Source organism: Myotis daubentonii, chromosome 13, assembly GCF_963259705.1.
Source record: "Myotis daubentonii chromosome 13, mMyoDau2.1, whole genome shotgun sequence".
Lineage (NCBI taxonomy): Eukaryota > Metazoa > Chordata > Mammalia > Chiroptera > Vespertilionidae > Myotis > Myotis daubentonii.
In genome coordinates this window covers 63116398-63137277 of record NC_081852.1, presented here as the reverse complement: position 1 = coordinate 63137277, position 20880 = coordinate 63116398, and the positions used below count along the sequence as shown (strand labels likewise).

General features: G+C 64.9%; 2 protein-coding genes across 3 annotated transcripts in view; one reads left to right on the top strand and one right to left on the bottom strand.

Moving 5' to 3' along the window:
* The first annotated feature begins 224 nt into the window (after nucleotides 1-224).
* Nucleotides 225-7051, top strand: GPR26 (G protein-coupled receptor 26). Its single transcript, XM_059661783.1, has 3 exons — nucleotides 225-892; nucleotides 3636-3749; nucleotides 6820-7051. Exons 1-3 carry the CDS (start codon nucleotides 225-227, stop codon nucleotides 7049-7051), a joined length of 1014 nt encoding a protein of 337 aa, XP_059517766.1.
* A 6253-nt stretch (nucleotides 7052-13304) lies between these two features.
* Nucleotides 13305-20880, bottom strand: part of CPXM2 (carboxypeptidase X, M14 family member 2) — a 42461-nt gene continuing 34885 nt past the window's right edge. For both annotated transcript variants that reach the window (XM_059661789.1, XM_059661790.1), the window contains exons 11-14: nucleotides 20048-20345; nucleotides 18216-18355; nucleotides 17346-17445; nucleotides 13305-14561 (exon numbers count right to left, since the gene is read on the bottom strand). In XM_059661789.1, coding sequence (XP_059517772.1) covers nucleotides 14308-14561; nucleotides 17346-17445; nucleotides 18216-18355; nucleotides 20048-20345 — 792 coding nt within the window. In that variant the 3' untranslated portion in view covers nucleotides 13305-14307. The remainder of the gene's footprint in view (nucleotides 14562-17345; nucleotides 17446-18215; nucleotides 18356-20047; nucleotides 20346-20880) is intronic.

The window sequence follows — 20880 nt, the reverse complement described above, 5'->3', positions numbered from 1 at the left end:
GGGGGTGCCGGCGCCTGCGATCCCGGATCTGAGCGCTGGCAGCTCCGGGCGGCGCTGGCCGGGGAGGCGGCGCGGGCTGCAGGGGAGCTGCGCGCCCAGGTGCCCGCCGGGGAGGCGGGAGGCGGCGCGGGGCGGGGGCGGCGGCGGCGGCGGCGGCGCCCTCCGGGGACCCTGGCGGCGGGGCCGGGGGTCGCCGGGCGGCGGGCGGGCCCTGAGCGCGCACCATGAACTCCTGGGACGCGGGGCTGGCGGGGCTGCTGGCGGCCACCATGGGCGTGTCGCTGCTCGCCAACGCGCTGGTGCTGCTCTGCCTGCTGCACAGCGCCGCCCTGCGCCGCCCCGCGCCCGCGCTCTTCACGCTCAACCTCACGTGCGGGAACCTGCTGGGCACCGTGGTCAACATGCCGCTCACGCTGGCGGCCGTCGTGGCGCAGCGCCAGCCCGCGGGCGACCGCCTGTGCCGCCTGGTCGCCTTCCTGGACACCTTCCTGGCCAGCAACGCCATGCTGAGCATGGCCGCGCTGGGCCTGGACCGCTGGGCGGCCGTGGTCTTCCCGCTGCGGTACCGCGCCCGGGTGCGCCCCCGCGGCGCCGCGCTGCTCGTGGCCTACACGTGGCTGCACGCGCTGGCCTTCCCCGCCGCGGCGCTCGCGCGCTCCTGGCTCGGCTTCCACGCGCCCTCCGCGTCCTGCGCGCTGTGCAGCCGCCGCCCCGACGAGCGCCTGCGCTTCGCCCTCTTCTCCGGCGCCTTCCACGCGCTCAGCTTCCTGCTCGCCCTGCTTGTGCTCTGCGCCACGTACCTCAAGGTGCTGCGCGTGGCGCGCGCCCACTGCCGGCGCATCGACGTGATCACCATGCAGACGCTGGTCCTGCTGGTGGACATCCACCCCAGGTGAGGGCGGCGAGGGGGGTGAGGGCGCCCGGTGCGGGGAGGGGAGGGGGAAGGGAAGGAGGAGGGGAAGGGAGGGGGAGGGGGACCCACGCCTCCTCCACACTCAGGTGCGGTCTTGGCGACCCCTTTCCTCTTGGGAAGGGGCGGGGGGGGGGGGCGATGCTGCAGGTCCCAGGGCAGGTCTCAGGCGCGCACATTGGCCCCGGGAGTGGGCAGGACGCAGGCCCTGGCAGCATCAGGGGAACCAGTGGGCACTTAGCTGGTTTGTGTGTGGTTTGCACTTTGCACAGCACATGCGGCCCTTAGAGGCTCTGGGGCCCCGACAGGGTCGCCTGGACGTTCTGGGGGGGGGGGGGGGCTCCTGAAGGGTCCTCACACCAGAACCAGCTGCTCTTCCCGGCCGTCCTTTCTCTGGGGCCTGCGCTGGGCGTCCTGTGTGTGGGGGGGGGCGGGGAGAGGTGGGGGGGAGGGAGGGAGAGAGAGTCCCGGCCGCACCCCTGCTGGTCCTAACCTCCTCCGGCCCCTCCTGCCAGTGCTGCCTGTGCCTCTGGACTCAGAGCTGATGGCCCTGCAGGGCGAGCGTCAGCGCTGGGTTCCCCCCACCCGCACCCTCACCCGCACCCTCACCCGCAGAGGTCTTTCAGGAAGGCAGCTCGGGGTGCAGGTGCAGGTCCCCCTGGGAACTCCTGCTCTTCCCTGAGACTCTCCTAGAGAGAAGGGGGGACACTTGGCTAAGGCAGCCTGAGCTCACCTAGGCTTTGCTTACAGAGGAGGAAGGGGTGAGGAAGAGGGGCCAGGAAGAGGGAAGAGGAGGGAGGGGAGGGAGGGGAGGGAGGAGGAGGGAGAGGAGGAGGAGGGAGGTGGGAGGAGGGAGGGGGGAGAAGGAGGGAGGGGAGGGAGGAGGGAAGGGAGGGAGGAGGAGGAGAGGGGGAGAAGGAGGGAGAGGAGGGAGGGGAGAGGAGGGAGGAGGGAAGGGAGGGAGAGGGGGAGGAGGAGGGGGAGGAGGGAAGGGAGGGAGGAGGAGAGGGGGAGAAGGAGGGAGAGGAGGGAGGGGAGAGGAGGGAGGAGGGAAGGGAGGGAGAGGGGGAGGAGGAGGGGGAGGAGGGAGAGGAGGGAGGAGGAGGGAAGGGAGGGGAGGGGAGGGAGGGAGGGGAGAGGAGGGAGGAGGGAAGGGAGGGAGGAGGAGGGAAAGGAGGGGAGGGAAGGGAGGGAGGGGAGAGGAAGTGCTGGCAGGTTTCCGTGGACTCTGCTAGTGTGTATCCCATTGTCCTGGGGAGGGGCTCTGTGGCCAGGACCCTCAATGGGGGCTGTGGCTTCTGGAAGGCATGAGAGCGAGGCAGGCGGGGAGCACCGATGGGGGAGGCTAGGTCAGGGGAGCTCCCCAAGGGTGACCCCTACCCCCCCTAAAGCAAACTCCTGGTTGAGGGAGTCAGACCCCAGGTGTCCGAGCAGAGGCCCCCTCAGTGCTGAGACGGTCCTGCCCCGGAGCCGTCAGGAACATGCGAGCCTCCCTGTCGCAGGGCGTGGCGCCTGCTCACGTCCCCTCCTTAGATGTGACCAATTACACAAAGGCTCATCATCCTCTCCCCACAGAACCACATACAGACGTGCATGTGCGTGACCAGCGGCACGTGAGGCAGGGCACAGGAACCCACGTACACGCATGTCCCACTCAATCCCAGGTGCTCACATGTGAACCGTATGTGCACAGGCCCCTGCACGCACGCTGAGACGAGGACACGTGTGGCTCGCAGCCCCGCAGGGAGTCTCTTCTGCAGCCACAGAGCAGGGCTGCCCCATCCTGCCTGTAGCTCCGGGCAGGGCTGCGGCTTCGGGTGGAAGGCGCGGGCAGAAGGCGTGGGCGGAGGGCGCGGAGGACAGGGTGGAAGGCGCGGGTGGAAGGCGCAGGTGGAAGGTGCGGAGGGCAGGAGGCCCGGCTCACCGTGCAGTGTCTGGGTTGCCGGGTGCAGGGCCAGCCGTGAGTCACGCGGACGCAGGTTCGAGTCCTGCCTCCACTTCCCAGCTGAGCGGCTTCACGGGCCTCGCAGAGCTCAGGGTCCTCACATGACACAGGCAGGTGACGCGCTGGCAGGCAGCTCCCCCGGGGGCCACGCACTGGGCAGGACGGTGCCGGCAGCCTAGGGAGCAGAGCGCGGGCGTCAGGGATGTGCCCTCGGGCTGTGCGCCGCCGGTCCGGCGAGGGGTGAGCGGTAATAACGAGTTGTCGTTTGCACCTGCCCCGGCATCCGGCGTGGTGCTAACTGCTTCAGGCATCAAACCAATTGTTTAAAAAATACTTTTTATTGATGTCAGAGAGGAACGAAGAGGGAGAGGTAGAAACATCAGTGATGAGAGAGAATCACGGATCGGCTGCCTCCTGCACGCCCCACACAGGGGACCATGTGCCCTGACCGGGAATCGAACCCGGGATGCTTCAGTCCGCAGGCCGACGCTCTGTCCACTGAGCCACACCAGCCAGGGCTGCACCAAGCACATGCCGTGCATCTGTGTGCTCTGTGCGTTCTGTTCTCACGGCAGCCGCTGCGCGTCTCGTTAGGTGACTGTCCCCTCTCAGGGCTGGCGGCCCCGAGGCTCGGGGATGTCACAGCCCAGCCAGGCCTCGGCCTCGGGTCTCCTGGCTGCACAGCCGGGGGCCTGTCCTCCCGGCCGCTGCCTGTGCTGGGGAAGGCGACCCCGAGACCCGGAGGGCGCCCTGAGCCGCCCTGTCCCCTCTCCCCTGCAGCGTCCGCGAGCGCTGCCTGGAGGAGCGGCGGCGGCGGCGGCAGCGGGCGGCCAGGAAGATCGGCACCTTCATCGGGACCTTCGTCCTGTGCTTCGCGCCCTATGTCCTCACCAGGTGAGCGGGGCAGGGGCGGCGGGAGGGCGCGGCGCTTCGGAGAGCAGGGCGCAGGGGCGGTGGGAGGGGCGCGGGGCTTCGGAGAGCCTGGGGCGCGCGCAGGGGCGGCGGGAGGGGCGCGGGGCTTCGGAGAGCACAGCGGGGCCCTCGTCATCTCCAGACAGCGTCGGGGGTGAGCGTGAACCTGAGAGGCCCGACGAGAAGGAGTGTGCACGCCTGTTCTCTGCGGCCTTGAATTCTCCCCCTAAACTCAGGGCTGAAAGGGCTGTGACGTCTCTCCTGCTCGATTCCCACCTCCTCCCTCTAACCCTGCATCCCCGGCTGCCCGCAGGAGCCCCTGGAGAGGGAAGGGGGAAGAGAGGAGAAGGGGCCCGGTGCCCACCAACCACAGGAGGCTCACCGGGAGGAAAGGGGGAGAGAGGGGGAGGCCCCTGAGCACAGGGAGCCCAGCGCCGGCGCCCAGCCCCGTCAGTAGCAGGGGCCACGGGCCACCTGCAGGGGAACAGGGAGCACACGCCACGCCCAGCCAGGTGGGCACCTGCCCCCCCCCCCCCCCCCCCGCCCCGGACTCAGCCGCTTCCAGCCGGGGTGGCCTCACACAGCCTGCACCAGCCCCTCCGAGAGCGTGAGGTCCGCTCTCCCCCCAGAGGCGGCGCTGTGCCCACGCCCACCGAGCACACAGCCGCCTCCTCTGCGAAGGCTGAGAGCAGTGCTGGGGGGTCACCTGGGTAAAGGCTGGCCGCCCCCAGCGCACGGACTCTCTCCGCCCGCGCCTCATGGGGGTGGAGGTTGGGACCGCTGGGGGCGGGGGGCTCGGAGCTGGTGGAATGGGCTTCAGGAGGGCGGGCTCAGCTGTGACACCTGCCACCCCTTGGAGCTGATGGGACGAGCAGACCAGCTGGGAAGGCTCCCCTCTTTGTCCACCGTGGACCCCCCCTCTGCCCGGCAGCCTCCTCAGTGGGGGCGTCACGCCAGGTCGGTCAGGAACCCCTCAAGCCCTCGCACGGCTCCCGAGCCTCCTCCCGTTGCCCCTGTTACAGGAGAACAGGCTCTCTCTTTTCTTAAGAATCTTTTTCTTTAAAAAATATTTGTATTGATTTCAGAGCGGAAGGGAGAGGGAGAGAGAGAGAGAAACATCCATGATGAGAGAGAATCACTGATCGGCAGCCTCCTGCACGCCCCCCACTGAGAATCGAGCCCACAACCCGGGCCTGTGCCCTGACGGGAATCGAACCCTGACCTCCTGGTTCCGAGGGGGCCGCTCGGCCCCTGAGCCGCGCCGGGGGCAGAACATGAGCCCGTTATCGCTGCACCTGTCGCCCACTGGCCACCTGCAGGGCTCCCGGGAGGTCCCATGGGTGCCTGTGCACGCTTAGTCCCGCCTCCTGGAGGGAGAGGGCCAGCAGCCGCACTTACCGAGGGTCAGAGGCGAGAGGGTCTCCCCGAGGACGTGGGAGCAGCGGCTGGAGGACCCGGGTGAGGTGGGCGTCCGCCGTCGGCAGCATTTGAGCCCCGCAGTCGGGCGGCATCTCCAGCGCGTGGGGCCCGGCGGGGACCTGCGGAGACGCCCCTGCAGGCTGACCCGCTCCCTGCGCCCAGCCTCTGCGGGACAGACAGCCGGCCCCGGCGTGTCGTCCTTCCTCCGGAAGAGGGGGGCTCGCGGGGCGTCCCCTCTGGCCCCCACCTGGCGGCCTGGCACACGAGGGGCCCAGAGGCGGCCTGGCTGGGGCTGACCGCGCCCCTTTCCCAGAGGGACCCGGGCTGAGCGCCCCGCCCCCCAGGTCAGCTGACGGGTCATGTGACCACCCCCCCCCCCCCCACACACACACCACCAGCTCTGGAGCTAGATGGGATCGCAGCCGCGTGGACAACCCTGCCCTCCCAGCCCCGGGGACCGATGGGGACCTGGGGCCGCCGGAGCTGGGCCGGAGCAGAGCAGGCAGCGCTGGGCTGTGACGGTGGGCGGGCGTCCAGGGCAGGACCAGCGGAAAGCAGGACAGCCGGCCACGTGGGCCGAGGGCGCCGGGCGCGAGAGGAGTGTGCGGCATCGCGTGGGGACGTCTCGTGCACACGCAGGGGTGCGCTGCCTCACCGCCCGGCGTCCGCTCCCCTGGGGGTTGCTGGCCGGGTCCCGGAGGACCCTCAGACGGTGCCCATGACATAAGCTGCCTCTGTCCTCGGCCCTCAGGGACCAGGGGACCGAACCCGCCTGGGCAGAGGCCCTCCCGGCCAGCAGCCTCCCCTGATGCCAGAAGCCCTTTGAACTGCAGATGGTTCGCAGTCACCCTCGGCCATCGTCCCCACAGCCTCCCGGGAGGCGGGCTGGGCTGCAAGCAAAGTCAGTCTTTCTGCTCGAGGGGGGGTCTTGTCATTCTCAGAGGAAACCTCCAGGCCTGAGGGAGGGACACTAGCCCAAGGTCACACACAGGCCGGCCGCTAGCCGGGGTCACACACAGGCTGGCCGCTAGCCGAGGTCACACACAGTCTGGCCACTAGCCGGGGTCACACACAGTCTGGCCGCTAGCCGGGGTCACACACAGGCCGGCCGCTAGCCGGGGTCACACACAGTCTGGCCGCTAGCCGGGGTCACACACAGTCTGGCCGCTAGCCGGGGTCACACACAGGCCGGCCGCTAGCCGGGGTCGCGGGGCAGGCCGGCAGCAGACTGGGAGCCAATGGCCGGGACACGATTTGCTCTCAGCCATTTCTTAGATGATCTTGGGCTCCAGGGTTGCACAACCCGGGGTCCAGTCCCAACGTGACAACTGGCGGGTCGACCTGGGGCCAAGGACTTAACCTCCTTGAGCACTTACCTCCTCACGTGTGACATGGAGACTGTGGGTCGCCCAGGGCTCCGTGAAGTCACGCGGGGGGGCGCAGTTGGGGCAGCACCTGGAGAGACCGTCGCCGGCCAGGATGTCACTGCTGAAGGTCCTGGCGCTGTCATTGCTCCCGGGAGGCGGCCCAGGGAACCCCAGGCTCGTCTGGGAAGCTGGGTGGGGCTCCGGGAGCCTGGACAGGGGGCCGTGCCGGCTGTGACCTGTGACCTTCCCGCGCCCTCTCTCCGCAGGCTGGTGGAGCTGTCCGCCACGGTGCCCATCGCCTCGCACTGGGGGGTGCTGTCCAAGTGCTTGGCCTACAGCAAGGCCGCGTCCGACCCCTTCGTGTACTCGCTGCTGCGCCACCAGTACCGCCAGAGCTGCAAGGAGATCCTGACCCGGCTCTTCCACCGGCGCTCCCTGCGCTCCTCGGGCCTGGCCGGCAGCTCCCACAGCCAGAACACCCTGCCCATCGCCGAGTGAGGGGCGCCTGCTGCTGGACACGGGAGACGGCGGTGGGCAGCAGGGAGGCGGGGCTCCGGGCAGACCCAGGGCCTCCCGCCACCGCCTGGCAGCCCAGCGATCCCGGTCCGGCTCCTGGAGGCGGCTTCCTGCTCCGCCGGGGGGGCCGCTGAGCGGGCCCTGTTAGTCACCGAAGGAGACCCTGGGAGGAGCTGCTCTGAGCTCCTCGACGGGCCAGAGGCTCCCAGAGCTCACAGTCGTGACCAAGGACACGGCGCAGGGGCAGGTGGGGCAGCATGGGGTCCACCTGCCCCCTGAGCCCTGGACATGGGGCTCCTAGCTGCCGGGAGTGGTGGCCGCCATGGGACACAGGTGATGGCCGTGGCTACTCTTCTCCACGCGACAGTGGTGGCTGCTTTAACCCAAATATTACGCAGCGGGTCTAACTACCTTGTGCTGGGCTGGGACACCCTGGTCCTGTGCCCCAGGGGGCGGGGGAGGGGGGTTTGAACACCTACTGGCTCCCCGGTCGATGGCTCTGGACCAACCATAGAAACACACACATTGGATTCAATGTTTGTCTCTCCATCTGCCCCGCCCCCACCCACAGCAAACACGCGTGTGCAGACAACCCAGGTTCGAAGGTGGTTTAAAGGGGCAGGAAAGACACGGACACTGTTCTTTGGGGTCTGACCCTGAAGGTACCTGCTTGTGACTTACGTGCCAGGGTGTTGGTGCCAAGGAGAGGCGGCAGGAAGGGGGCTGGCTGGTCCCCACCCACCTGCGGCCTGAACTTGCAGGCGCGTTTTACCGGGTCCGGCACCTTGCGTCCGACACGTCCTCTGAGATCAACGGGCAAAAACTGACTGTGCCGGGTTCTAGCCTGACGTGAAGGCGTGGGCTTCCATTGCGCTCACTTCCCGAGTCCGTCGGCAGAAGGTGGGGGCTGTCGGGGGGGCAAGCGCGTGCCCTGGGCTGTGGGCGGGATGGTGAAGTCTATTAAAATCCTAGCGATGGTACCTATGCCAGCCCCTCGCAGCCCCGTGGATGCCGTAAAAGCCAGGGTGAGCGGACCGTGCTCTGCCCTGTGTCGTGTTCACCGTTTCAGATGAGGGCCTGCCGCTGGGAGCCGCCACCCGGCCGTCCTCTGCGTGAGCCCTGCAGGGGGGAGGCCGGGAGAGGCGCAGCCTCACGGAGGGGAGGCCGCCGTCCAGCAGGGACCAGCAGGGAGGAGCCGTCAGTGGCCGGCCTGGGCCCCAGCACGAGCGGAAGGGGAGTGCTGTGTGTCTATTTGAAAAGATGCCTCATTAAACTTAGCTTTGCACTCACAACGAGGAACGGAGCCGCCTCGTCTCCTCTCACTCCATCCAGGGTTTCCATGGAGACTGGAGTAGCGGCCGGTGCGGCTTCCAGCCCCTCCCAGGCGCAGGTGGAGGTGTGCTCACCCCTGTCCGGAGGAGGGGGCAGGCCGGTCCCTCCCGGCCGTGTTCGGGGACGTGACCTTGTTCGCTGGGAATCAGCCTCGAGGGGAATGTTTATTCCAGGGAAATCTGCAGCTGCTGCGGGTGAGGTCTGTTCTCCACGGAGAGCGGGTGCTGACTGGCCGCCGCACGCCACACGCCACACGCTACACGCCACACGCCACATGCTACACACCACACGCCGCATGCCACACACCACATGATACACGCCGCACGCCACCGCCCGGGCAGGGCTCCGAGTGCCGCTGAAGCAGAGCGCTCGGCTCTGTGCGCACGTGGCCGCCCGAGTTTGAATCGCCGCCGCAGTGGGTTTCTGTGGCGGTTTCCTAGCGACCGGCAGCTGCTCCCTGTCCAAGGTCGAGGCACCAGGCTGCCCTAGAGGCTGAGAGCAGCCCAGAGCCGGACGATACGCACGGGCGCTCCCAGGATCGGGCGACAGCGACGTGTGACCCGGGGGGTGAGGTCAGAAGACAGTCACGTTCAAGCAGGAAAATGTGTTTCTGATCAAAGTCAGACCCGCGGGTGGCGCCCCTGCCGGCTCCTCCTCCGCGGATGGCGGCCTGGGGCAGCCAGGAAACAGGGCCCTCAGCCGGCGCCACAGGTCTCGAAAGATGCATTTTGTAATTTTCACGAAACTGCCCCAAACCCAATAAAAACCAGCTGCGTGGGCACAAGACAGACCAGGCCCAGCTCAGTTCATCGATGAGGCGTTTTCATCACTGTTTAGACACAGGCACTCAGACCAAGGAGCCCGGCCACATGGCTCAGGGGTTGAGCGTCGACCCAGGAACCAGGAGGTCACGGTTCAATTCCTGATCACGGCACAGGCCCGGGTTGTAGGCTTGATCCTCACTGGGGGCGTGCAGGAGGCAGCTGATTGATGATTCTCTCTCATCATTGATGTTTCTCTCTCCCTCTCCCTTCCTTCCTCTATACACACACACACACACACACACACACACACACACACACACACACACCAGGAGGAGGGAGGAGAAAGCCGGTGCTAGCGATGGCCAGCACCCAGCAGCGGGCTAGCATGGCCCAGCGGGAGGCATGTGCTCACCCCACAGCGTGTAGACCCGCGGTCACCACCCGGTGGTCGGTGAGGTGGAAAGGCTGGCGGCCGCGGGTCTAGAACGAGCCCGGTGCCGTGGGTCCGGTGAGCTGTCTCCCTCGGGTGAGAGCCCCTCAACGTCCCGTTTCCTCAGGCAAAGCCCCTGGAAACGTGCAGACCAGCACCTGCTCACGGGCCGGGACCTGCTCCCTGAGTCCCGCCAGGTGCACGGCTGGAGGCCGAGGGCCCCAACTCCGGGGGGAGCCTGATGGCCAGATGGGGTGAAAACACAGCAAGAAGCTGGGAAATAGGCCTGGAGCGGAGAGGCTCTCATTCCCACCCCACGTGCCAGGCAGTTCACAGCTGGGGTTACTGCAGCACAGAGAGGGTGAGCAACTTCCTCCAGGGCACACAGCAGTCAAAGGGCAGAGCTAAAAAGGGAACCCGGGGCTGCCGGCCGCCTGTGTCTCCTTCACCTGTGACCTCTGGGTAAGTGGCCCCTCCCCCTCTGGCCATTTGCTCTGATGGGTTTCACCCTCCCCCCACTCTCGCCCCTCCACCCCCAGAGGACAGGGGTCCTGTCCTTGCACCAGTGGCTCTGGGCGGCTGCTCTCTCTGTCCCGCGGTCCCTCCCAGCTGATGACCTTGGCAGAGTCCGGCTGCCTGGGGGCGAGGGCCTCGCGTGGAGAACGCCGCCTCCCCTGCGTCTGTGGCTCAGCGTGTAAGCGCCATTATTCTCCCTGTGTCTGGCTTCCCCGCCTGCCTCCCCAGGCACACTGTGTTTTACCTCGAAAAGAAACTGACTCGGGGTCTGCAAACGGTGGGCTTCCTGCACTCGCTCCCTGAGACATGGCTCCGTCCGGTGCTGCCTGGTCCAAGGCCCTGATGCCACCTCCCTTCCGGGTGATCACGTGTGCCCACCCCCTTGTCACGTGCCCACTTCCAGGTGATCACGTGGCCCCGCCCCCTTATTCACGTGGCTCTGTCCGGTGCCGCCTGGTCCAAGTCCCTGATGCTGCCCCCCTCCCCTCGTGGCAGCATCTCTCACCCCCTGGAGCCCCCATTTGGTGCCCAGCACCCTCCGCACTCCCCCCCCCCCCCGCCCCCTGCAGCTCCAGGGACCTGCTGAGCCCGGCCCCAGCCTGTCACTGCTCCCCCAGGTCCTTCCTGCAGCCTCAGGGACCTCAAACCAGTCTGGGAGGGGCCAGTGGTTGACCCCTTAGACAGTGGGGTACAGACACCAGCTGGGCACTCTGCCTGAACCCCCCCGCCCCCCCCCACTCCCCGGAAACGCCATGAGCACCGAGTCTGTGCTGCCGTCCGGCTCCTGGAGGGCTCGGCCTGCGGCGCAGTGCGGGCACCGGAGGAACCCGTCTGCAGAGTGGCAGGCGGCGCAGGCCTCCCAGGGCAGCGGGATGCCCACCCGGCCCCAGAGCCTCGCTCAGCCTCCCCCATCCCCTCCCCCTTCCCCTGCTGACGGGGAACCAGGTGTGGTCCCCCAGCCCAGCTGTCTGCCTCCCAAGGCTGTCACCCTCTGCTGGCAGGTTTCAGTTCCTGCAGAAGGTGGAGCCCTCCCTGCCCCCCACCGGCCAGAGCCCCGGGGGCCAGCCCACCCTTCCCATTGTCCAGTCCCTGCCAGGCCTGGCGCTGCCCTCGGCCGGATGGAGCGGAGCTGGATGGGGAGTCGGGAGGGCTCCCTGCTGATGCGTGTGGCCCACAATCTCACGAGCCGGGGCGGCTCCGGGCCCCTGTGCCTGTCACTGTGGCTGCAAATGGGTGGCGGGAGTTCACACCCCAGAGATCTCTGAAGAGACAGCCCAGCAGAAAGGTTGTGTTCAGGGGAGTGGGGGGGCCCGCCCCTTCTGGGACCCACCTCTCAGCCAGGCTCTCCTGGGGTCGCAGGTGCATTTCGGGGACCAGTGCCAGTGCCCTAGCCGCCCCTCCTGCCCCAGTGCCTAAGCCCCCCTTCCTGCTGGCAGTGCCCCTCCCGGCTCCCTGCTGCCTGCTCCCCACACTCAGCCCTGCCCTGACCCCCAGAGCCCCCCAGGCCTCACCCCAGCTCCGCCTCCTGTCCCCCATGAGGACCACAGCACAAGTGTCCACTCTTCCCATAGTTCCCCGGGCCTGACCTGCCACGGCCCAACTCAGCGACCTGGCCGCAGCGACTTCACCACAGCGTCCAGGCCGCTGCCTTCCTCTTCTTCCTGGGATCACCCTCCCCCCCCCCCATAAGCCCCCTGCACCGAGGTCCTGTCTCAGACTTGAGTTCAGGGACCCCACACCAAGGCCTCAGGTCGACAACGCATCACACGTGGCCATCCTCCTGCTCCACACGCTCACCCCACACGTCTCCTGGTCTAAATCCTTTCACTAAACACGATCCCCCCAGATCCCTGCGTCTCCATAATCGGAAAAGCGCGCAGGCAAGTCGGCGCCAGCCCAGCCTCCCTTCCCACCAGGAGGGTGGGATCACTGCGCTCCACCCCCACCCCCCACCCCCCACCCCCAGCTCCGCTGAGGCCCTGGGGGCCCGCGCTGGGCGAGCGAATGCCAGGAAAGTGCGTGCGAAGGCACCAGACCTGCCAGATGGGTTTGCAACGAGACCCTGGAGCCTGCCTACAGCTTCCGGCTTTTTAAAAAGCCCGTGTGTCCTCCTCTTACAGCATAAACACCTCCCACGCTGCTTGTGAGCAGGAACGCTCTCAGCGTCCGTGTTTTTAGACTCGCTGACCTGGCCCCATCCCTTCCCAGCAAGAGCGGGCTCGCTCCGTGTATCCCTGCAACATTGCGTGTTCCCGGGCCTGCAGGCCCACAGGGAATGGCTCGAACCCCAGGCCAGCACTGCCCGGCACCATGCTGCCCTCTCCGTCCTCCCCGCCTTTCCTGCCTGCCTTTCTCCCTGTCTAACCAGGGGCGGGAGGTGGGGGGGTCCTCCCACAGCTCCTCAGACACGCCTGTGTCTCCGTGCCATGGCTCCCCCTCTCTGGCCTGCTGCGAACTCTGGTTCGCCTTCCCAATGCAGCTGGCAGTCCCCTGTCCTCCCGTCCTCCCCCCGCCCACGGTCACCAGGGAGGAATGACCGCCCTACCAGTGGCACAACCCTGACTTTGGACACTGTGCCCCTCCGTGGGCCCCCATCGCCACATCCCGGGGACCAAACTAGTTCAAGGATAGAAAACTCGAGGCAACCAGCTGTCAGCCCTTCCTGCCCATTCCCGCAGCACACACGGCATTCTCCCCCCCACCCCACCCCCAACAGCCAGGACCCTGCCTCAGAATCCTTCTTAACACGGAGCTCCAAGCAACTACCCCCGATGAGCCCAAGTCGGCCTGTGAGAGAGAGCCCGGCGGCCAGCCTGGACTCACCGACCTAAAGACCTGCCTTGCTCGTCTGTCCACCCGCAACGGCACCGAATACTCGCCCCCCACCCCAATTTCTTTTTCCTAATTCCCCTGGACTCCTGGTGCCATGGCCGTGGCGCTGTGTGTGTGTGTGGCCTTGGGGCTGTGTGTATGGCAGGGGACAGGCCGCAGGAGGAAGAGCTCGCAGAGCCCGGTGGCCAGCTCAGTGCAGTCAGGCTGCGGGGAACCTGGCGCTCCGGCCAGTGCCGCTGGGCGTGGCCGCTGGGCGTGGCCGCTGGGCGTGGCCGCTGGGCGTGGCCGCTGGGCGTGGCCGCTGGGCGTGGCCGCTGGGCGTGGCCGCGAGGCTCCCTAGGAAACGACACGGAGGCCTCTCCCCATTTGCTTTCTTTATTTCCTGACTCTCCCGGTCAGCGAGGCAGCAACAGTAATAACAACGAGACGCGTTTTCTTGCGTGGTCATTCCAGTACCCTCCTGAACGAGGCTCCGCGGACAATCCTGAGGGAGTGTCCACCGTGACCCCTGCGTGTGGGGCAGGTTAGGAGCGCGCCTCCACGGAGGAGGGGGCCTGGGGCAGAGGGAGGTCGCAGGTCAGCCCGGCATCTCTTTCCAAGTCCCAGCGGCTCACAGAGGAGCCTGACGAGATGTGGTTTCGTGGGAGGCACCTCCTCCTGTCACCAGCAGGGAGCCCCTCAGGCTGCCGCACCAGGGGGAATTTGGGGTTCTCTGCAAGCCCGGTCTGCATGCAACCAGCCCCCGGGCACGCCTGCCGCCCAGGCTTCCCCCGGAATTATTCCAGCCTTTCTCCCGCTGATGAGAGAGAAGGGAAACTGACGCAGAGGCCGCCCACTGCCCGCTGCCCGCCGCCCGCCCGCCGGCCGCCTGGTGATGTCGCTGTTGTCGACAGACGCGGGCTTGCTGGGCAGCAGCGGGAATGCCCGGCCCAGAGGGCGGCCTCTGCTAGCATGCCCTGAGCAGCGGGAAGGGTGACACCGGGGACAGCAGGCCCGGGGCAGCAGTTTCAGCCGGCACATGGCACACGCGAGGGGCGCCTGTCACGCGAGCAGGGGAAGCGCCGGGCTCACCGCGCAGCCAGGAGCCCCTGGCAGGCCAGCCCCTCGCTCCCTGACCCTGCTTGGCTGGCCCAGCCCGCACCCGCCAGCCTTTCTCCGCTGGGCTGTCCAAGCCATTCGGATACGTGGGAACGAAGGAAAGGAGCCCCCGAGCCGCGGGCCTGCCCTGGGGCCAGGCTTGCCGCGCACGCGTGGGTTCTCCCAGCCTCCGGGAGCGACAGAGCCTACAGGCAACGGGTCCTCTACGGCCCCACGGCCCCGGGGTGTCCTCGGCGGGGACTGGGCCTCGGCTCAGCGCCGGGAGGTCACCCGCGCTGCCGCCTCTTGCGCCCCCGGAGCCGGGGCTGCCGGGCGCGCAGGCTGCCGGGCCGCCGCCCGAACGTCTCCATGATCTCCCGGATGCGGGCCAGGTTGGTCCTGCCGAGCCTGAAGTCGCACCGCGTGGCGCCCATGTCGTAGCCGACCATGCAGCTCTTGGTGGACGCGCTGAAGCCGTCGGCCTTGGCCGTGACCACGTACTCGCCGGGGTTCAGGAGGCGCCAGTAATCGCCATCGCTGGCTGGGGAGAGAAAGCGGGGGTTCGGGCAGCTCTTGTCTAACGCGGACCCCCAGCCCCGTGAGTCCAGAGAGACTCGGGGCGGCCGTGGGGAGCCCCAGTTCCTGCAGATGCGCGCGTCCTCTTTGGAAGCCCCCTTCTGACAGGCAGGGTCTGGGATGGGCTCCCCACAGCGTCCGTACACGTGGGCGGAGATGGAAAAGTCACCTCTAACCGCTTCCCGGGTCGATGCGCCATTCATTCTGCACGTGAGCTTCCGAATGGTCTGGCCCTGCCCCTCGCCTCTCACCACAAAATGCCATCTTTTGAAAAAATATATATGTTTTTATGCCCTAACTGGTTTGGCTCAGTGGATAGAGCGTCGGCCTGCGGACTTAAGGGTCCCAGGTTCGATTCCGGCCAAGGGCATGTACCATGGTTGCAGGCACATCCCCAGTAAGGAGTGTGCAGGAGGCAGCTGATCGATGTTTCTCTCTCATCGATGTTTCTGACTCTCTATCCCTCTCCCTTCCTCTCTGTAAAAAAATCAATAAAATATATTTTTTAAAAATATGTTATTTTTATTTTATGTATCTTTATTGATTTCACGGAGGAAGAGAGAGGGAGGGAGAGATAGAAACATCAATGATGAGAGAGAATCATTGGTCGGCTGCCTCCTGCACACCCCCTACTGGGGATCAAGCCTGCAACCCAGGCATGTGCCCTTGACCACACTCAAACCCAGGACCCTTCAGTCCACAGGCCGATGCTCCATCCACTGAGAAACACTGGCCAGGGCACACAATGCCATCTCGAAAAGCCTTGGTCCTGCGACCAGTCAGCCTGCACCTCCCAGCACGGTGCCCCCCTGGAGACGTCTCTCGGGCCCCTGGAGCGCCCAGAGCGGACGGAGCCAGCCCTTCCCAGGCTGCGTCCTCCTCCCGGACCCTGCGCCCCCTCTCCCTGCCTGGCCCTGTGTCGGGGTGTGGGCGCCTCACTCCCATCCCGCACGTAGTGTGTCCCCCACGGCGCACCCCCATCGATGCGCATTCCCTCCCGTGGGAGGGGACCACACGGGCACATGAACGGAAATGTCCTATGAACACGAGGGTTGGGCACGCAAAGCGTCAGCTCCTGTTGGGCTACTGTCCCACTGGGGCGGGGGCACCGTGGGCTGCAGGGGTGGTGGACACACAGCTGGCGTCGTGGACACCAGTGGACCGAGGTGGACACGGTGGACAGAGGGCCAACCAGGCCCCAGTGAGTGTCCACTGTGGGCAGGTCAGTGCCCACCGGGCAGAGGGCAGTCCCGTGGCACCGGAGCCTGGTCCCCGGCCCCCGGGCTAGTAGGTACATGTAACGAGAAGGAGCGCTCTTTCTGGCTGCCTTCCCGGTAGAATCCATCTCATGCTGCTGTCATCTAATCCCGCTGTTTATTTTACACAAAACCCTCCTGAAATAAAACCTGTCCGACCCCATAAGCTTCAGACAGAAATCAAGCAAATTCGGAGCTGACGCGGGTACCCAGAGGCGCTGAAACCAACGCGGGGAAGAGTTGCGTGTGAAGTATGGGCTTCGCGACGGGAGGACGCGCTGGGAAATCACTTACGGGGGAAACAAAGGCGGAGGGATGGGAGCCCCTCGGCTCATCAAAGCTGTCTCCCTGACTACAGGGCTTGCCGCTCGGAGCTCATGAGGCAGCGAGCTCTCTGCAGGCTCAGGGCCCCGGGGCCTTGTTATCGCCCGCTCCATTTAAAACCCTCACGTCTCCTCGCAGTGCGCACACGGCACTAATAGTCCCAGAATGCTCCAGGCTTTTTTATGAATCACTCTTTTAAAGGGGCTCATTGGCAATGCTTAAAATACAGTCCCATGCGGAGCCAATCAAACAGCCTCTTTCATTCATAAAGACTGCCATCTCCTTGTGAGTTCCCATGCCCATTTGTTGAGTGGATGGATGGATGGATGGATGGATGGATGGATGGATGGATGGATGGATGGATGGATGGATGGATGAGTGAATAGATGAATGAATGGATGGATGGATGGATGGATGGATGGATGGATGGATGGATGGATGAATGGATGGATGGATGGATGGATGGATGGATGGATGGATGGATGGATGAGTGAATAGATGAATAAATGAATGGATGGATGGATGGATGGATGGATGAATAGATGAATAAATGGATGTATGGGTGGATGGATGGATGATGGATGGATGGATGGCTCGCTGCATGGATGGATGATGGATGATGGATGATGGATAAATAAATAATGGATGAGTGCTGGATGCCTAAGGGGGTTGTGTGTACCTAGTGCCATGCTACCTGGCATGGAAACACTGTTGAGTAAAGAAATAGGCAACCATACAGGAAGCACATGACTAGGGTGTTACACAGCAGACAACGGCTCTGTGGCATTGCAGACACACCACGCCCATTTCCATAGCCATTGGCCTCAGTGCCAGGCACATGCGTGGGCAGGCAGCCTGGCACTGAAGGGCACATGGCCAGGTCTGATGCCAGCCTCACCCCTCCTCACGTCCCAGCCTCAGTTTCCTCCCAGATCAATGGGATGATCTGTCGGGAGCACAGGGTCAGGTTATGCATGAGGACAATTTGGGGGGGAAAGCCCCCCTCCTTCTCTCCAGAGGGAGCAGCACGGGCCCCTTCCCGGCTCTCCCTGGCTCGCCGTCCACTGTGCACTCCTGGGGACACCCTGTAATGTCCATTCACCCCTCAAACCTCCCAGGAAATGCAGGTTTCCCGCCGTGAGGGGGATTCCACACAGGGAGGCGCTTACCTGTTCGGACGTCATGGTTGATGCCTTCGACGGAGATGACGGCGTCCGGGATGCCTTTTCCGTGGGAATCCGTCACCAGGCCTTTGATGCCGCGGTGCACCTGCTCGGCAAACACGACAAGACGCGGTGAGCTCACCGACACGCCCCCCCCCCCCCCCCCCCCGTGGCATGGTGAGCACGATGACCCTCAGGCCTCCCGGGCCACCAGGAGCCCTCACGCAGCCACGCCCAGCTCGAGAGCTCCCTGGCGCCGTGTGGGCCTGGAGTGTAAGCGTCTTTGATTACGGGCTTGCGATGTGGAGCTTGCAAGGCAGTGAGCTCTCTGCAGGCTCCCAGAGTCTCCCATTGGAGTGAAATCTTTCAGACGTTTAAACGTGTGAGGGTTTGAGGGGGCCATAAAAAGAAACCCACTAGCCAGGCGGTGTGGCTCAGTGGCTGAGCGTGGGCACATGGACCAAAGGTTGCCGGTTCGATTCCTGGTCAGGGCACATGCCGAGTTTCAGGCTCGATCCCCAGCAGGGGATGTGCAGGATGCAGCCAATTGATGTTTCCATCTCTCTCCCTCTCCCTTCCTCTCTCTCTATAATCAATAAAAAACATTTATCTTTTAAAAATCCACTAAAGATGGAATTTTGATATGCACATAGTTTAATTTTCCTGAGCTCTGTAGACTTAGCATATAGAGAGGAAGGAAGAGCAGACGACTCCTTCCGCACTGGAGTGGCCACCTGGGACCACGGCGACCCGGGACCATGGAGACCCAGGACCACAGCGACCTGGGACCACGGCCAGGGTCCAAAGCACTAATTCGGTCTCACTGTCAGCCTCGTTCCTTAGCCACCCCCGCGGCAGCGCGGGCCCACGCCGTACCTGCTCCATGAACACGATCAGGGACTCCCGGTTGTTCTCCCACTCCTCGGGCAGCTCGCTCTCGTGCGGGAACTTGTCGCAGCCCACGTAGATGGACAGCTCGAAGCAGTTCGTGTGGAGGTAGCTGAAGTCGTTGAGACCTGCCAAGCCAACCGCACGACAGGAAGCTGAGCCAGGCGCCGCGGGGCACCGGGCAGGATACTGCGGTGTGACCCCGACAGCCCTTCCCGCGCCATCAGCCCTGGTGGGGACGGCGACAAGCGGCTCTGGGCCTGGAACCCCACTACTGTCACGGGCTTCCACATGGATCCGGAGCTGCCTTCACGGTGGGAGGGCGCGGAGCAGAGCGGGCCGACACCGCCGTGGGGGGGCACAGAGGCCATGCATTTGGAGATGCACAGGCCGCTCTCTGCTCAGGAAGAGGCGAGGAGGCGGAGGGGGAGGCAGGAAAATTAGAAAGCGCATCTCATTAACCCACCGAGAAATGACTCTGCAGGCCTGTCAGTCACACTGCCAGGCGGGGGTGATGACAGAGGCTGGAGCCCCCGCAAGGCTCTGCCGCCAAGTCCCTGAAATAACGGGAAACGTAACTGATGGAAAAAATCAGCCGCCGCAGCCGGTGAGGACGTGTGGCAGGCGGCTGCTCCAGCGCTACTGCTGACCTCACGGAAGGAATGCGGCACCTCCTTCTGTCTAAGGCTGTGGTCGGCAAACTGCGGCTCGCGAGCCACATGCGGCTCTTTGGCCCCTTGAGTGTGGCTCTTCCTAAGCCTTAGGAGTCCCCTAATTAAGTGAATAACAATGTACCTACCTATATAGTTTAAGTTTAAAAAAATTTGGCTCTCAAAAGAAATTTCAATCGCTGTACTGTTGATATTCAGCTCTGTTGACTAATGAGTTTGCCGACCACTGGTCTAGGGGAATCCTCCTAGGAGAGGGGTTCTCAACCTGTGGGTCGCAACCCCTTTGGGGGTCGAATGACCCTTTCACAGGGGTCGCCTGAGACCATCCTGCATATCAGATATTTACATGACGATTCATCACAGTAGCCACATGACAGTGATGAAGTAGCAACGAAAATAATGTTATGGCTGGGGGTCACCACAACATGAGGAGCTGCAGTAAAGGGCCGCGGCGTTAGGAAGGTGGAGAGCCACTGTCCTAGGACATGTGCTGTCGGCCACCTGGACAGCTCACACCCTCTCCCGCCCCCACCCTGTGTGCTGTGGGGATTCAGTAATGGCCTGGCCACATGCTTTCTTTCCTATGAAGATAAATCAGAGGCATGTTTCTTACATTAATGATTGCTGAGAGGAAGGGAGAGGGAGGGAGAGAGAGACATCCATGATGAGAGAGAGCCATGGATCGCTGCCTCCCGCACGCCCCCCGCTGGGGATCAAGCCTGTAGCCCCGGCCTGTGCCCTGGCCGGGAATTGAACCGTGACCTCGGTTCATGAGTCACGGGGCCACGCCGGCCTGGCTGGGTTGCTCTTGGGGCCAATATTTCCCCAAGGCTCCCCCCACCATCTCTGACCCCACACAATGGAGACACTCAGTGGCTGAGAGCAGACCACGGAGTCCAACAGCCCCAGCTCCGCCCCTTCCCGTGTCCGAGCCCCAGCTCTCTCATCAGCTTCTCCACGTCGCCCTTTCGCACGTCACGTTCGTGCTTTGCAAAAGGGTGGATTGGAGGTGGAGAACCCATGAAATGGGAGCAAGCCCGCCCCTCCGAGACTGGGCCGCTGCAGAGCTGGGACCTGGACCTCCTTCCGGGAGCTGCAGTGTCAGGGCAGCGACACTGCGGACAGGACGGGAGGGACGGGAGGACTCACTTCCGGCCACGGTGTGCCAGGAGGCCCCGTTGACGGTGCCGTCCTCCTTCTGGAAGTCCTCGGTGTGGCACACCCGCCGGCGGGCGTCGGTCATGAGGCGGTGGGTGGAGGCGTAGGCGTAGGCCAGCCAGCGGAACACGTGGTCGTCGGGCGTGGGCGTGCGCTCCTGCGTCTTCCAGGGGGACCGGGCCATGTCGTAGGGGTAGGCCACCACCAGCTCGCCGCCCTGCAGGTTGCCGCCCAGCACGAAGGGGACCTTCTCCATCCAGGCGATGACCGCCCTGGTCTCCGCCGCCACCTGCGAGCGAGCACCCACGCCGGGGACCACGTGAGGAGGAGGCCCGCTCCCCAACACTGGGGACCACGTGAGGAGGAGGCCCGCTCCCCGACGCCGGGGACCACGTGAGGAGGAGGCCCGCTCCCCGACGCCGGGGACCACGTGAGGAGGAGGCCCGCTCCCCGACGCCGGAACAGGGACTCGGCGGGAAAGCAGCCGTTGTATGGAGACTCTGAACCCAGCTTAGAATTTCTAAATCTGTCCTGAAAACACTGGATTTCGTAGAAAAAATGGATTTAAAAAAGAAACCTGCCTGGCCATGTGGCTCAGTGGTTGAGCGTCAACCTATGAACCAGGAGGTCAGGGTTCGATTCCTGGTCAGGGCACAGGCCCGGGTTGGGGGCTGGATCCCCAGTGTGGGGCGTGCAGGAGGCAGCCGGTCCATCATTCTCTCTCATCATGGATGCTTCTGTCTCTCTCCTTCTCCCTTCCTCTCTGACATCAATAAAAATGTTTAAAAAATAAATAGAGACTTAAAAGGTCGTAAACCAACCTA

Coding starts and splice junctions, on each gene's coding strand:
- GPR26 (XM_059661783.1), top strand. CDS start 225: ATGAACTCCTGGGACGCGGGGCTGGCGGGGCTGCTGGCGGCCACCATG. Junction 893..3,635: donor CTGGTGGACATCCACCCCAG/GTGAGGGCGGCG, acceptor TCTCCCCTGCAG/CGTCCGCGAGCGCTGCCTGG. Junction 3,750..6,819: donor GCGCCCTATGTCCTCACCAG/GTGAGCGGGGCA, acceptor CTCTCTCCGCAG/GCTGGTGGAGCTGTCCGCCA.